The sequence below is a fragment of the Charadrius vociferus genome, unplaced genomic scaffold, assembly GCF_000708025.1.
Source record: "Charadrius vociferus isolate BGI_N301 unplaced genomic scaffold, ASM70802v2 scaffold410, whole genome shotgun sequence".
Classification (NCBI taxonomy): domain Eukaryota; kingdom Metazoa; phylum Chordata; class Aves; order Charadriiformes; family Charadriidae; genus Charadrius; species Charadrius vociferus.
The window spans coordinates 1,916,259-1,932,823 of NW_009646499.1; the positions used below are offsets into that span (position 1 = coordinate 1,916,259).

A 16,565-nucleotide genomic window follows, 5' to 3' on the forward strand; every position below is an offset into this window, starting at 1 on the left:
AAACAAGACACAACAAGCAAGGCTGAACTGCAGCCTCTTAGAAAAGAAAGCACTCACACAACCGTCTAACTACACGTCACATAGGGCTGGGACCAAGCGCCACCATCCTGGAGAGCTGGACGTTTGTCAAAGCTACAACCCTGTCATCTCTTTTATTCGTACACCGATGAAGTCTCAGGGAGAGGTGGTCCTCTCATTAAGGGCAGCATAAGTTACCAGAAAAGGCAGTAACTGGTGAAGAGATACTGTTATGGGCCTCAACCAATGTTCAACGAGGAACTTTGCACTGCTGAAGGCGGGCACAAACAGCAAGCACAGGGTGCAACTGCTGTTGTTTTCTTTGATAACAAGAAAAGATGGTTCTGATTATGTGATGGCTTCAGAGGTCAATCCTCCTCCAAGACACTCCCTCACATCATTTAATAAAAATAGCAGTATTGTAATAAAAGCCAATATTTAGCCCTGGGAGACTTTTGAGAGTTTGAAAGAATTTCTTCCTTGTGCTGCTTCAGTTCCAATAACTCACACATAAACATCCTGCTCCCTTCTTCCAAACCCTCCCAAAACATAGTCCCAGGCTAAGAGAAGTATGCTGAAATTCAATAAGCTGTATGTTTCAGGAATGGGGAGACTGGACCAAGCTGTAACTTCTATAGTAGACACTGCAATTAGCGAAGGGAAGCTGCTACTTTGTGAAACAGTAGTATTGCTTCAGGAAATATCTTTCTCTGACTCTGAGATTCAGTTATTTTCATCCATATAACTCAGGGGTTAACTGTTTAAATAAATCCATCATTCTGTTTGCCAATAAAAATGATGATGTAGTACTTGCCCCTAGTCAGTCAGGGGAAGGGGAGGGAAAAAGAGCCTGGATAAGACCTGTTTTAATTAAACAAGTGTTAACAAATGTGAAGCTCAAAAGGAAGAGGAACTAGACTTCATTCAATGTAGAGCAGGTGACAGAAGGTTGGAAAATGTCTTTGTTGACTCACATAATTAACATCTAATAAGTTTTCTAAAACGCTATAAATCAAGACACATTTCAGGCTACAGCAGCGTATCTTTCAATTGTGGCCGCTTAACTCCATGCACTTTGCCAAACCACTTACATGCTTTTATCCTCCAAACAACTGTTAGGAGGATGATTAATTCTTTTTTTAAAAAAAGAAAAGAAAAAAAAAAAAAAAGGCATCTTACCTTTGCAGAGTCATGTTCAAATTGCCCGTACATGCCTTGATCTTGTTTTGTGCTTCTAGATGAGTCATCCCATCCGTACTTATCCCATCAATGGTGAGAACCACATCACCTATTCCCACATGTGCTCGGGCCGCCTTACCACCATCGTTAAGCTGAAACATCACAAGAATGGTAAATGAGAAACTCGTATGGTTTATGTCTATAATCTCTGAACATAGGAACACAGTATCTTACTCACAGTACTGTTTCATAGAAAGAAAAAGAAAAAAAAATATTTTCTCCTTTGTGAGTATGCCCCTGTGAAAGTTAGTATACTATCTTTCTGTCTGGTGAAGTAATATCTACAGGGGCTTGTTCTTATTTCACTTGAATGACAGGAAAGTATTGCACGGTATTGCCTATTTTTCAAAAACTCCACGTCTACTTTACTGGCTGAGCGCTGCACACACACACCCCAAGAGACACAAGCAGGGATAGGCAGTTTCCGGGATACCAAGTTACAGCCTCTTATCTCTTCATATATGAAATATTTCTCACAAGAGGAGAAAGGAAGGCCGTAAACCAGCTTTTTCAATTCTAGATTTTTCCATCTGAACAGTCTCTTCAAAGTTTATGTATTTGTCAACGACTGGTCACGTGCACGGAAGACTTCATTAATAGTGAAGACGACACTTCCCCAGCTGCAGCTACTAGAAAGTCAAAAGTTCAATGTCACAGACAGACCAGTTACGGGACTCCGTTTTGCCTTTCTCTCAATAGGTTTATAGCCTCCAGAGACCCACAGTATATTCAGAGCAGAATAAGAAAGGCTTCTTGAGCAGTCTGCATCTTTGATCGAGGTCACTGCCAAAGTTCAGCTCCATTGCCTTTGGTCCACTTGAATGAAATATCTTGCAACAGAAACCTTTGTAAAGTTCACATTATTGACCTCCATTGAACAATAAATTAATCTTTTCATCGGATGCCACTGAATTTCAACTAGTTTCGTTCCCAAGAACAGAAATAGAAACAAAGCAACACATGGTAAGATCTATGCACTGATTTATATCCTTCATCCTCAATCTACTAATCACTTCATAGCTGGCTGAAAAGAGCAGTCCTGGATGGCGCAAATTCCCTCTTTGTTTCCAGATGTATTTCCTGTCCTAAAGCACAGAAGTTGTAGCTGCTTGTGTTGCGCATACAAAACCTCACAACTCTTTCCTTTGCCTGCAAGCGTGAGTGGGTTCCTTGAGGAAAGTGCTACGTTTTAGGGAGGTGCCGCAAACAGCAGAGTTACCCTCATTTCCAAGGGTGGAGTTCACCTTGGGCCACAGTTGTGCTTGAGTAAGCAACTTCTCAAAAGGAGGAAGAAGGCAGGCTTTCACCTCTCTTGTTTTTTAATCACCTCCGGTTTAGTTCATTCAGTAGGGCCCAAGAAGTTTTGTTTCCTTCTGGTTCCTTTTGACAATGACCAACCACAAAGTACAGTCACCAGTCTCCACAGAGGCTAGGTCTTTAAAACTGTCCATGGCCAAGGGGTAGAAACAGGTGAAATACTAGGGAACCCAGTCTTTGCATTTGGGTATGAACAGTCACCTGTCAGTAAATCTGTGGAAAGTGTCCTATCAGCCTACCTGATATGGTTAAGGCTTTCCAAAAATCTCAGAGACTATGATACATGACAGCTGTGACATGCGGATTGGACAGCACCTGAAGACAAACACTTAGAGGAAGAGGTATTGCCTAATGCTGCAAGACAAATGCAAATGCAATACTCCAAAATATATAATTTGTCAACATATAGACTGAAAGCAGGGAATTTCACATTCAGTGGGTCACGGCTGGCATTTTTAAACATCAATGTCCCACAGACATCTGCAATCGCAGTCTTTAGCAACTAAAAAAAATAGCCAAACATTCAAACAAAACCAGAAAAAACCTTCCATTTGGTGTTAATCCTATGCTATCATATATGTTAGTCTAGCGAAGGGGGAGGCTGGGATGCAGGAAGACTTGTCATCTTTCAGATTCAAAATAGCAACCAGTACCTCAGCATTATAGGTCAACAGAGCAATTTTACCCAGAGTTGAAACCAACGGGTGCTACGAAGGGAAAGTTAGCAGAGCAAGTCCCATGCAAGGAAGAAAAGTAGAAGACAAAGAAAAAAGGAAATGCACTAATTTCAGAAAAACTTCTTGACTTGCTAAATTCATCACAGTTACAACTTGTATGGTGCATCCTTTTACGAAAGGCTTCAACAACAAAGCCAGAATTCCTCCAAAATTTGGTGTTCATACCCAAACTCTGAGCTAAGAGACCTGGTTACAATAAAACACATATCAGGGAACCCTACAAGCATATAGAAAGCTATGACCAGCACAGCTATTTATAGGGAAGCTCCTCAAACCTTTGGGCGAGGGGTGGAACCTGCCATAAACAGATCCCTAAACCAATACGTTATGGCATGCTGACATTTGCCAGCAAGGTCTGGAAAAGGGAAAGGAACGTAAGGCCGCTAAAAGCTAAAGGTCAAACGGATCACTGTGCTTTGTGATTGGACGGCTGAAGTGATTAAAATCTAGCTTTCCCCGAATGTACCCAAATGTGCATGATGTTCACGCATCGTAATTCGTGATGAAAAAAGCAGCCTACGCACATTCAGCAGTAAGGCTTCAAAAGCAGGCTTCAGGGTGACTATTTTCATGGGGGGCAGAGGAAGGCCTTACCATCCAAAGTAGTATAAAATAAAACAATTAATTTAAAAAAAAAAAAAAAAAAATCAGTTTTTTTGATTGATTCCGGTGGCCAGCACACAACAACCCACAACTAATCACCTTACTTTCAAGAGGTCACTCTTAAACTGTTGCCTACTCGGGATGAAACTCTTTGCAAGTACACATGGGAGACAGCTGTAAAATCACTTCAGCAAAACCCCCAGCTGAAAATCCCTGAAACATATGGCTGGAAAATGTGCTCTGGAGATGGGGAAAAAAAGTAGGCAGGTCCCAAGAAGCGTGACGAGCCCCTGGCTATGACCATGAGACCTGCCATGCAGGGAGGGGACTGGATCTGCCTTATAGGTGAGGCTGTCACAGGTAGACCTGAACAAACAAATGACTGGACAAGAGGGTGAAGAACTGCATGTACAGAGGGATCCCAGAGCAGTAACCTCCTTATCTAGATACAGTGAATAAGACTTCCAAGTAACACCTACAGATTTCAGATAAGAGATCTGACTAACCAGGAGAGGTGAGGTTGGTACTTCCAGGAAATCTCAGCCAAAGCACGCGTCTTCCCTGAGAGTCCCAGCCAGCACCCTTGGCTTGTGAAGGGCCTATAATGGAGTTGGACTGGAGCTACAAGGCCAGAGTTTACCACAGATGCAAGAGGAATATAATCACAAGAACAAGTACATAAAAATAAACAAACATCTACACTGAACACAGCAGGAGAAATTAGAACACTTGAAACAATTAAGGATCGTTTCCACACTGCAGAAATATTCAGCCCTGGTTTTGAAACTTCTTAGATTTTGTAAATTCATATAAATACTTAGGATTATGTATGCAAAACTGTGTACATATTTGAACCAAAACTGAAAGAAAGGTCCCTCATATTCCTTGCCACAATGAAAACTAACTCCTTTTTTCTTTTTTTTCGCTTAGATTTTGAAAAATCCAACAGATTAAGAACATACAATAAGATGTAGGTGCTACTATATAGGAAATTTTGAAATGGTATCTATAAATCATTACTACTTTTGTACCATTTTTTTTTGTCCTGTATGAGTGACTTTGTTTTTAAACCCCAAATTTAACCTTAGTTTAGTAAAATCATCTGGCATCGATCACTGGTGAACTACAGTATCACCTGTGCTTAAATACCAAAAGACTAGTAAACTGATGGACAAAGGCAAAAAGAATACTGAATGCTTAATTCCTAGTAGGAAAAAGGCATATCCTTAAAACACACCATTATTAAACACACATGTGGAAACAAATGGAATCAATGCAACAAGACATATGCACAGAAGAGTTAAAACATTAAAATTATGAAACTGGCTACCTGTGAATCAAACAAACTTCTAAGCACCACCAATACTCTTGAAATCCTTGACAGATCTGCTTTAATTCTACATTTACAGCACGAGGCAAGTTTTTAAAATCAAGCATGAATTACAGCTACAAAAAACAGGACTTGTTTTGATGTTAACCACCAGACTTTAAAGCTACAAAACTGCCAAACCAGAAATGTTTCCTCCTACATAGTTAGTTCCCTGTCTCTGTACTCTGGGAAGCTCATTTGGAGACCAAGGGGGAGGAAAGGAGGAGAGACATTTCGTGAGCAGGCACCTGCTGAGGCCAATCACCCCCGCAGCCCCCAGCAGCAAAACCTCTTTTCCGCCCCTCAGCAGCAGCCAGCTTCGTGGCCAAAAGCCAAAAACCAGCCCATGCCATCCAGAGATGCTCAGGACGCTTTCTAATAAACATAATCACCAATCTAATATTAGATTTCACTTTTGTTTGACCAAAAAAAAAAAAAGTTTTGTTATTCTTGTTGTTTTCAACATTAGAATTCCAAAACTTAATATTGTTCTAAAATACGTTCCAAATAGAGATAAACCAAAAGTAAACCAGTTCTTGATCCAGCCTGATGAACTTCAGAAGCAACAGTATAAAAAGTAATCTCAGCATAGTTCTACGCCTCAGGTTTTTGAACGCAAACAACCCAAAACACACTGGACTACAACTGTTTTCTTGAGCTAAATTTTAGCCAGCCTTTTATTTCATTTTGCAATAGCCAACATCTAAAAAAAAAAAAAAAACAACAACTGATTTTTTTACTATTACTGTCAAGCTTTAATGAGTTATTTTAAAAGATCCTTTCCAGGAAAACTGCATGTGTGCACATACATGCGCATCTATCTCTGCATCAATGTAATTTGTAGCTTAACTCATTTCCAATTAATTTATAAGCATCTATTCCTCACACCATGACGAAGAAAACTTGACAAGCATCTCTTCTTTGAATTGTCACTATTTAGCCTTCATGCAGTAATAAATGAAATACATACATTGCAGTTACCCTCAAGACAAAGGTCTATTTGACTAGAGATGGAAGCTGCCTTTTATCTTCTCCACGCAATCTGCCTTGAATTAATCTCTAGCTGCGACTGGCTCGTGTGATAGTGCAGCACAACCACTCTCCCAAAGAAACTATTTCACTGTCTGACAGTAAATAATGGTCCCACCATCACACAAACATCCTTCAATGTCATTTCCAACTTTCTCTCAGAATGTAACTCATTGCTCCCAATTTAAATCTCCCTGGGCTATCTGAAATCCGTCCAGCTTGATTTTTACCCCTCAAGCATTTCTGATGCGTGGCTGGCTACCGCAATTCTGTTTAAAGACATGAATAATCAAAGCAGAAGTCAACCAGACAATGATCTTTGTATCACTACTGCTCTTGCTTCTCTTTCAGTCTATATCCTTCCCTGTAACCAAGTATTTTCAAGGATTAAAAAAAAAAAAAAAAAAAACAAAACACAACACACCCGCGTATAGGAAGAACATTACATAAGAACTTTGCAGAATCAAAAAATAAAATAGACTGTTCTTAAATAAATAATAAAATGTATTAAATAAAAGAAATCTCTTCTATCAAATAACGCCCTGCCTTTTCACACAGATGTTCAGACCACAAGGGCTTTATCTCCCCTGCTGCAATACACTTTCTGCAAATATTTACACTCATTATCTATTACTGCCTTCTTTATGGCTAGCCCCATTTTGCCTGACCAAAGTGCCACCTTGCACCAATAGCCAGCAGGCTCTCAAACCTACGTAGAGCTCAAAGTACGCTAGAAAACACCCCTTCAGTGAAGTGCTGCAAGCTTGGAGAAGCAGCCCTTACTGTATTTTTGGAGAACACAACCTCGCCCCAGAACACGAAGAGGGACACGCTTATGCTCCATAGCTGCACCAGCTCCCTCGCAGGAATTCCTGACTCCTGATGGGTAGCCCCAGCACCACGCAACCCGCAGAGGCAGCAGTGCCCTGTATTTGGCTCTGACGCCTGAACACCATGAGCTCAAATAGGGTGTTATAGAGTCATAGAATCGTTTAGGTTGGAAGAGGCCTTTAAGATCATCAAGTCCAACTGTTAACCTAGCACTACCAAGTTATCACTAAACCATGTCCCTAGGCGTCACTTCTACATGTCTTTTAAATACCTCCAGGTATGGTGATTCAACCACTTCCCTGGGCAGCCTGTTCCAGTGCTTGCCAACCCTTTCAGTGAAGAAATTTTTCTAATATCCAATCTAAACCTCCCCCGTACTGCCGTGCTCCAGCGCACCCTACCTAACCAGGTGGCTCACCAAAGCCCTTCCTCACCTCCTCCCCTGCCAGGGAGGAAGCAAAAACCCAGCTCACACTCCAGAATCCCACCAGGTTTGGGACACTTGGGATCTAGCTTGCCACTTCTGCGCGAAAAAAAAGCGCCATGGCAGCACCTGCTCTTTGGGGCGAATAAGCTTCCTCTGCGCTCAATGGAAACAGAGAGCTGTATCATATTCCTCGCAGCCTTTACTACAACAATATTATTCGCATAGCCAACAGATTAGCCATCCAGCCCCGATACTCGCTTCCAAATCAAGAACGTACATGCCAGTTTTAAAGTCCAGATCAAGTTTATACAGCTGAGTTAGAAGAACCCTAATGCAGGGGTTGCAATGGGAACCGCTGACACAACCAGCTATAAAAAGGGGTTATGAGGCAGTCCTTCAAATAAGTTGAAGGTTTTCCTTAAACCAAGCAGCGATCAAAATTAGCTTAGGTCAAAAACCCCTTTTGATTACCAGAGTATTTTGCTACGTATCACTGCTAGGAAACCCTGCCCTCACCTCGCTCCAGGAGGCCATCCTGTGTGCTCCTCTAAGTTTTCACTTCCCTCCTTTTTCTCCCCATAACTTTAAAAGTGCTTCCAGACTGATCTATAAAGCTGTAACCTAAGGCGTGTGCAGGGTGCCAATAATCATTAAAGACAACATGTAAGGAGAGGGAGGCAGGGGGGGAGTATAAGGCAAAGTAGCAACTCGCCATACTCCTCAGTCTGGCTGTGGACCCCAACAGCAGATACCACCCCGGCCCTGGCCAGAGGGCTACCTACACCTCATGGTCTGTCCTCCCAGCTCCTCCACCTTTGCTTCATCCCTTTCCCTCCACATGCAGCCGCTCCCTCGCTGCTCTGCAGTGGTGGCTTGGCTGCAGCAGGCCCACACCAGCCCTTCACCTCACCGCAGTTCAGAGGAAAAGGATGGGGAGGAGCCCACAGGCATTCAGCTATTCTGCCAGCGAAGAACCCACAAAACCATCTCTTGCATTTCATTCTCAGTTCTGCTACCTATCCGCAGCAGTAACCCCTGACAAAAACGTACATTTTGATGCAATTGTGTCAGGTAGTCCCACGCTCAGAAATTACGTCAAACAAAACCTAACACAAAGTTTGAGCTTTCCCTCTACACAAACAGGGCTGAGCATGCCTGTGGGCTCACAGGTTTTAGGAAAAAGACACGTGGTTTCAACAGTCTCTCTTCTCTTCTTAATGTTTTTCTCTCACTGTATTTCAACCCTTAATATTTATCTAATGCTCTCCACAAAGAAGAAATTTTAACTTGCTTTTGCATTTTAAATAAACTGTTACATACACACGCACACCCCCATCACTCTATCCATCCCTGCACGCACCAAACACGGAGCTACGCACCTACAGAGGAGCATGAGAGGACATTAGCTGCCAAAACCAGAAAAGGCATCACTTTCTGTTACTCCCTCTTACACATAGTTGGGTATCAAAAAATATAAATTAAGTTTACAAAACAGAATGACTACACAAGGCATCGGCCTTGTGGATACATGCTCTTTTATTCTGCAACCAACTAATGCTAAACAGATCAACTTCAATGCCAGGGGAGCACAGCAGAAGAAGCAGCCCTCAGCTTCCCTTGCTTGCCCCAGAACAGGCCGTTAATAAGCAGAACACATGCCGATGCCAGAAGGACTATTAACCGGTGCCATCTCTCACTTGTCACGGCTTGACTGATCATGGCTTCCCTGCAGCTCTACTCTTCCATCAGCAGGTTGCATCTCTGCTATCTCTCCCCCTTCCCTTACGACAGCCCAAATGCTGCAGGACATAAGGAAGCAGAGGCCAACAACTTCACAAAAAGTCCCTTCAGCTTTAATTTTTGACATAACACCAATACAGCATCATCACTGCAAATTCAGTAGCAGTTATTAGAAAGGACTATCCTTGCTTTTGACCTTGCCCATATGAAATGGAAGCAGTTAACTACACACACAGCAATAAATTCTGATACGTTTCACATATTTTACATGTAGCTTAAACTTTTTTCATGTACTGACATACAAGTTAAAAGTGGAATTCAAGGGATTATTAAAATGAGTCAAAATTCACACTCACTTCACACGAGGAATAAAGAAACCAACCTGTGCAAGTGTACCTCTGTTTGGCACCTAATAAGACTAAACATCTGCTCTTGCATTTCCAAGCCACTTGAAGCATTGAAGAGAATGAAGAGATGAAAGGATTGTCACCAAGATGGGATGGGCAATACTGAATAACAGGAGAACTGTTTGCAGAAGAAAGATAATTCAGACATCATGGCTAAAATCGTATTTGCAAGAAGAACGTAGGCAATTCTAAAAAATATATGCTTTCCAAATATCTAAGTGACGGAACATGATTTACAGCCAAGTGCCAGAACGTCTGCAGATATTTAAGACCCTAAATTAGTAGATTTCACTAAGCCTTTCCTCAAGGAGCTCAGTCATGTTCCCATACTGCCAGCGCGCCTTAGAGCCCTATTTATTTTAACTGGCTCTCTTCTCTCTGAAGATTATTCTTCTGTTCGGAGAGTTTACAGAACTAATCCAGATTTCTCCCTGGGAGACTATATGCCAGTGGGTAAAAATAATGGCCTACTTAATTTCTCGGAGAGACAGAAAGAGGAAATGGAATCAAAATGTAGCTTGAAACACAACGTAAACTTTGTACGGCTGCTTTAGCTTTTTGGAGCTACAAGTCTATAGAGTCTCTCTCTTCCAGTTACAGGGTTGGGGGTTTTTTGGATGCCAACACAAATTAACTCCACAACCAAAGCACGCAAATACTTGGGACTGCTGAGGAGGCATCACCTTAGGAGCTGCGTGATTTACATCAGAACAGAAGTTTAAGTGCCTGTCTCTTCCGGAATAAACAGTTTGGAAAGTTACTTAGTAAGAGGTTTATTGCTGGCGCCTCCTGAACTAACCCAAAACAAAGAAGAGTTATAGTTTTCTCTAACAGAGCTTAAGTGCGAAGTGGAAAAAGGGACTGAGCTCAGCTTCTTCCAAAGATGACATACATTTCCATACTGTAAAGGTCATACATATGAAGATGTCTGCAGTGCATATAGTGGTGTACTTATTTCCTAAACAGGATTACTTTTATTCATTTACAGAGGACAGAATTAATTCCACTAACTGAACATCCTTCTCCTTAATAATATATGTCATCCTGTTTTCATGCTCTATGATTTAGTCCCTCTTAATGGCACATGCCTTTCCTGCATCGAACATGATGCAACCACCCTGTGCTTTCCAGAACATCCAACTTAGGAATAATAATAGAATAATATGTTCTACCGTGTAATTTAAAAGGGTTGATTTTTTATTTTTTTTTTTTGCCTTGGAGTACCTCTCACAGGAAAAAGAGGAGCCCCGTACATAGAAGCAGTGAGAAGGAAATGTGATTAATGAAGCATTCCCACACGTGAAAACAAAGCAGAGAGAGTTAAGTGGAAATGTGTGAACCAAGAACCCATCTGACAAAAACCTAACAGCCAGCGGCAAGAAAACGCTACTACAAATTGAACCCCTTGTGTTACACCAGCCGTTGTTTCACTTTCTCCTATCCAGAAACAAACCAGGCATGCATAAACACGTAGGAAACAACCCGCTATGCTTCAAAGAACCGAGATAATGATAAGCTGCACCACATAAGCAAAGAGGAAAACGGAGGCAAGTTCAGGCGCTGCGAGCATTGCTCGTTGGCACAAACCATCCGTCCGGGAAGCACAGCTCACCTGGATGCCGTCCCAAACGGGCACTCTGCAAAAGCTGTAGCAGAAGTCCACTTCCAAGGTGAAACCCAAGCACAGCAATGACAGTCCACCACATCCAAACCCCACAGAAAGTTTTGCCACATTTAGGAGCCACATGTTATAAATCAATAAATAAATAAATAACAAAAGCAAACAAAGAACTTTTCACAGAAAGAGTGGTCGGGCATTGGAACAGGCTGCCCAGGGAGGTGGTTGAGTCACCATCCCTGGATGTGTTTAAGAGGCGTTTAGATGTGGTGTTCGGGGATATGGTGTAGGGGAGAACTTTGTAGAGTAGGGTAGATGGTTGGACTCGATGATCCCAAGGGTCTCTTCCAACCTAGACAATTCTATGATTCTATAAATTCTGTTAGCATTATAACCAGCAGCCTAAGAGGCTGGGGTCTCAGAGCTACGTTTCTGCCAGCTCTCCTTTGAGCACGCAGCTCAGCACCCAGGGAGAGAGGGCAGAAGAAATGCACCAAGGTGCAGAGGCTTCTCCAACTCAACTGTGCTCCATCAACGGAGGGTTCATATTTTAAGTGTAAAGGCACTAATGCCGACAGCACGTTCCTTTAGCAATGCGGAAGAAAATGGCAACCTTAAACATGTGAAATGACAACTCGGACAAATAAGCGTACTCTAAAGTGCCTGGAAAGTAACAATTAAACCAATTATGGCTAATACACTGATGTTCTGAGACCTACTCCACATCAATAAAAAGCACAGTTCCTATATGTACGTGCCTTAATTTAATGCAATGGAGAGAGAACTCCTTAGGATTCATCCAACGCAAACTTCTAGCACAAAGAAATAAAACAGAAATAGGAGACATTAGTAAATCCTAGTGGTTATCTTGCCTTTTATACGTCAAGGGAATATTATAGCAGACATTTATTTTAAGCCAGACACTTACTGGCTAAAACCCCAAAGTATAAAATACTGCAGAAAGAAGTCCAATAAAAAATCCTCAGAAAACACGAAACACATTTTAAAGGAGTTGCACATTGTTTAATAAATTCATACCAGCTGTTTATGGCTAAGACACAAAAATCTTTATCACAACCTAATAAAGCTCATGAAAATATATAACAATTTCAAATTTAATTTTCCATTTCTAAATTAGAGATATATATACACACACATACACAACACTCTTTTAGTTTACTTGACTTTAAACATCACTCTTACATGATTTGTTTATACAGTTCCAGGTGTGGGGTTTTTATATATACATTTATTTATAGACATATTTAAGACACTGGATATATTACTATAGACGGTGTAATACACATATATTCTTCGAGTAAATATTTATGTATAAATAAATATTTATTTTATACACCCCCCCAACATATAAATAAAAAGTCATTTGTGCTCTTCTGCTGAGGACCTGTATGAGAAGACCACGTAAAGATTATCAGCCTTTTTTTTTTTTTTTAAAGGCAGCACCTGACAAAAAGTGCTAGTCCAGAGAAAACAGGCAGCTATTCAGGACAAATACTCATTTTAAATAAATTTTCCTTACCATTCAATTACCAAATGCATTGCAGACATTTAAGATTGAATATAAACCCATGCGAAACTTCCTTATTAAAGCTGCAGAGAGGAAAATGCTCATGTAATTAGTGCCACTATGAACTTCATCTAGATTTCTTGCTGCTGCATTTAAACAGTCTTCTGACTTTCGCTGCTGAGAGTTGCACTGCAGTTGCTAATCATAATAACCTAAAGTCAGACTTGCGCCGTTTTTTTTTCTTACTTGGACATCTGGAGATCCAAAAGTTACACACACAACTAAACAATGAATAAGGCTGGTTATCAAATAGCTCTGAAAAAACAATGAAGAAAACTCAACCCTTCAAATTTACTCCCTGCAACAGTCTATCACTTGCTCTGAGCATATCACTGGGCAGTGGAAAGTGTCCGGCTATTGACGGCCTGGACTTACACAGGAATCCTGTAAAATAGAGCCTGGTAGTCACATTAGCTCTCTGGTGACTTTTTCCTCTTTTATCCTCCCCACACACCCATTTGTATGCCATGATCTCTGAGCCCTGTACTACTAAAACTAAAATCAGGACATTTCAAAATTAAGACAGAGAAAAATGAATATTCATTGTAAACTCTACTTCATTAACACATCTAAGGAAATAAAAATTTAAGTCATTAACAGGTCCAAATTTTAGGACTAAAACCCAGACTGCTGTAGCATTCTAAAAAAAATTAAAATAATAAAAAAAAAATTAAAAAAATTCAACATGCACGGCTGGTTACTGGCAAAGCTAGGAAACAATTCCAGGTTGAATAATGCAACACCAAAACCTGATATCCGTTCATTTCTTCAACTTGATCGAAGACAGATGGTCTGGAAAGCCTGCAGGTTCAGTGTTGTGGTCAAACCAGGACATTGGGGTTTTTTGTTTGGTTGGTTTTATTGTTGCTGATAACAGTACAAAATATTGATCGCCCGCATAGGAGTCACTGGCCTCCATGTGATTTACACTCTTCTCATAATCTCCAAGACCTACGTACGGCCTCTTGAATGCTTCCAAGGCTATTCAAGAATAAAAGCCTGACCAGCACACAAGCAGGAGGCTTTTGATAAACATAATGATAAAGCCTACCTTCACACCTGCTAAATCCGTGCAATTTTTTAAGTAGGTCACTTCAGGTTTTTTCACTGCGTACCCAACAACAACAAACTTTACTGTAGGAAGACTCATGCCAGATGTCAAATAATTTCTAGAAGTAAATGTATTACTTCTAGAACTGCTGGAAATAACACTTCAGAAGAGTTTTATAAATAATTAAGTAAATAACAATCAGTATGCATATTGGTTTTTTTCCAGTGTGCCTTTGCTTGAATTCTGCATCAACTATACTGAATGACGAGCAAAGTTTCTGACCTTTATAATAATGTCCTTTTTCACCACTATTTTGGTGACAGCCATGACTACTTCTTTCTGTCTCACTGTACTACCCTGAACGTCACTGAATTTTGCATACCCCAAGTTTGTGTAGGCCACTGGTAAGGCAAGGCTCTGGTGAAAGCTGGGCGTGTGAGCCATTACATACCCTTTGCCAGAAGAAAGATGGGAAAGACATTTTCAAACTGAAAAGGTATTCAGAATAAATCATCAGGGATGTTCACTGCTGAAAGCTTATCCTCAAAAGAGATTCCACACACTGTCCCAATCCAACAAAAATTACACAACTAACACGGCCTCTTGAAAGCAATGAAAAAGGGGGGGAGGGAAGGAAGCCAGAATATCCAAGAAACATCTGGGAAAGCGGGGCAGGAGCACTGTCCTGGCAGGGCTACTCAACCATCATGCGGCTCACCACAGCTGGGACCACTGGCAAGCTCGGTACTGCCACGCAGAAGACGCCAGCGCCTATTGCCTGAGGTGGGGAGGACGGCAGAGTGAGCCCCCGCTGCCATCCTCCGCACCACCCGCTCCATCCCCACACCTCACAGAGAGATGCGTCCATCAACGGTGACTTGACAGTCTTCAAACCCACGATTCGCAAGACACAGCACTTCAGTGGGACATAAGACTTCACTGAGCAGTGGTGTGTTGTTTGCAAAACAGCTGCTTTTCAATACAAGAGAAACCATCTTCTGGCTGCAAAATGTGGGATGAGGGAGGAACCCAACCAAGCAAAACCACTCCCATATACTGTGGTGGGAAGGGGAATGTCATTTCCAAGATTGCTGAGGCTCCAGCCTTTTAGTTTATGGAACATTAAAAAGAAAAAAAAGTAGAAATATTTCAGCTCTGTCCATTTTTCCCCTCCCCAAACATCACCAGCCAGGATAAGCTGTGTTATTCAAAGGCCACCACAGAATTGGCCTGGCCACCAGAACCAGAAATGTCTGATGGCTTTGCCACCCAAGACCACCATTCAAGGCACACTTTTCTCCACCAAACAGCAACAGCACCCCCAGTCCTGCTTCTGAAGGTGGAATACAGGAATCACTACACGCATGGAAGCAGAAAGTGAGATATAATGTGCAGCCAGTGACCTTTGGCAAGCAATGTCCTCATGTCATATGAGCTGATGACATCAAGGGTCCTGTTGCCCCAATCCTAAAATGCACCGTTTGCATATTCACTGCCTGTTTAACAAACCAATTTTAGGGGAAGTTTTTTTCCTCGTAAGTACACAACTTTTATTAAGCCAGTTTCTAAAAGCCAAACAGGTTCAGTGGGACAATGAGACAGCTACAGAAGGACCTGAGCTCTTCGCAGAGCCCTCCATCATGCTTTCCTTGACATTAACACCTTCACCCATTCCTCTCCGGCCACCTATTAGAAGGCATCAAATATCTTAAAATGACGCAACCTACCAAAGGGAGGTCCTAGATTTACAGCACAGGTCCTCCAGCAGCTCTTCCAGAGACCGACTGTTCTGGAAGCCTTTCATATCTCTCGCTAGTGTTCAGTTACCGACTGCATCTCTAATCCACTAAAAGGTTTGCTTTTCCAGGGAGCAGAAGGAGGTTTTCTCTATCTTCTAAACTGCTCCGTTTAAACAGCAATATAGCACCATCGTAGCACACCTAAACATACATTTGATCGTGTTTTCATACATTAATAAGAAGAAAAGCACACTGTGATAAAATTTTGATAGAAAAGCATAAGCACTGACATGGCTACAAAATGTGCTATTATCTATCCTTAGTGGATTTTGATACTGAAATTATTTTAATATTCATAAATTCTCACTTTGAAGTTTTATTTCACTCACAAAGTAATTCAAGCTAACCTGGAATGATCATATGCAAGCTAAGCTCCTACTAATACCAGCAGGAGTCTTGCAAGTGGTTATAAGGAGGAATAAATCCTAAACAACAGAGGCCTGCAATATTGTTATCGATGCTTTTTCTTTGTCCTCCAGCTTGCCAATCAGATGGTCCTTCAACTTCTTCAGGCAGTAACTGGAGAAGGATGTGATACCTTTTTGTACACCATAATATTCTGATCTCTGCATTATACTAACCAACACAAACAACAATCACCTAGACATGAGAACTGAAGGAGCATCTTCCGCAATCTCTTCTTGACCAAAACCAAAGAACGCAGTAACAAAATTGCTTTTTAGTAGTTCAGCAGGGCCAAGATTTCACTTTAGATAAAATACAGTTTGTGTCAGAAGAGACTTGTTATCCAAGTCCTCTTGCAGGCTACAAAAGTACCTTCTGCAGCACCAT

General features: G+C 41.4%; 1 protein-coding gene across 1 annotated transcript in view; it reads right to left on the minus strand.

Annotated features, from left to right (window-relative positions):
* The window catches only part of PDLIM5 (PDZ and LIM domain 5), a 79,643-nt gene that overhangs the window by 40,116 nt on the left and 22,962 nt on the right, over window positions 1–16,565 (minus strand). The window contains exon 2 of the mRNA XM_009882975.1: window positions 1,198–1,349. Within this exon, the coding sequence (XP_009881277.1) occupies window positions 1,198–1,349 (152 nt within the window). The remainder of the gene's footprint in view (window positions 1–1,197; window positions 1,350–16,565) is intronic.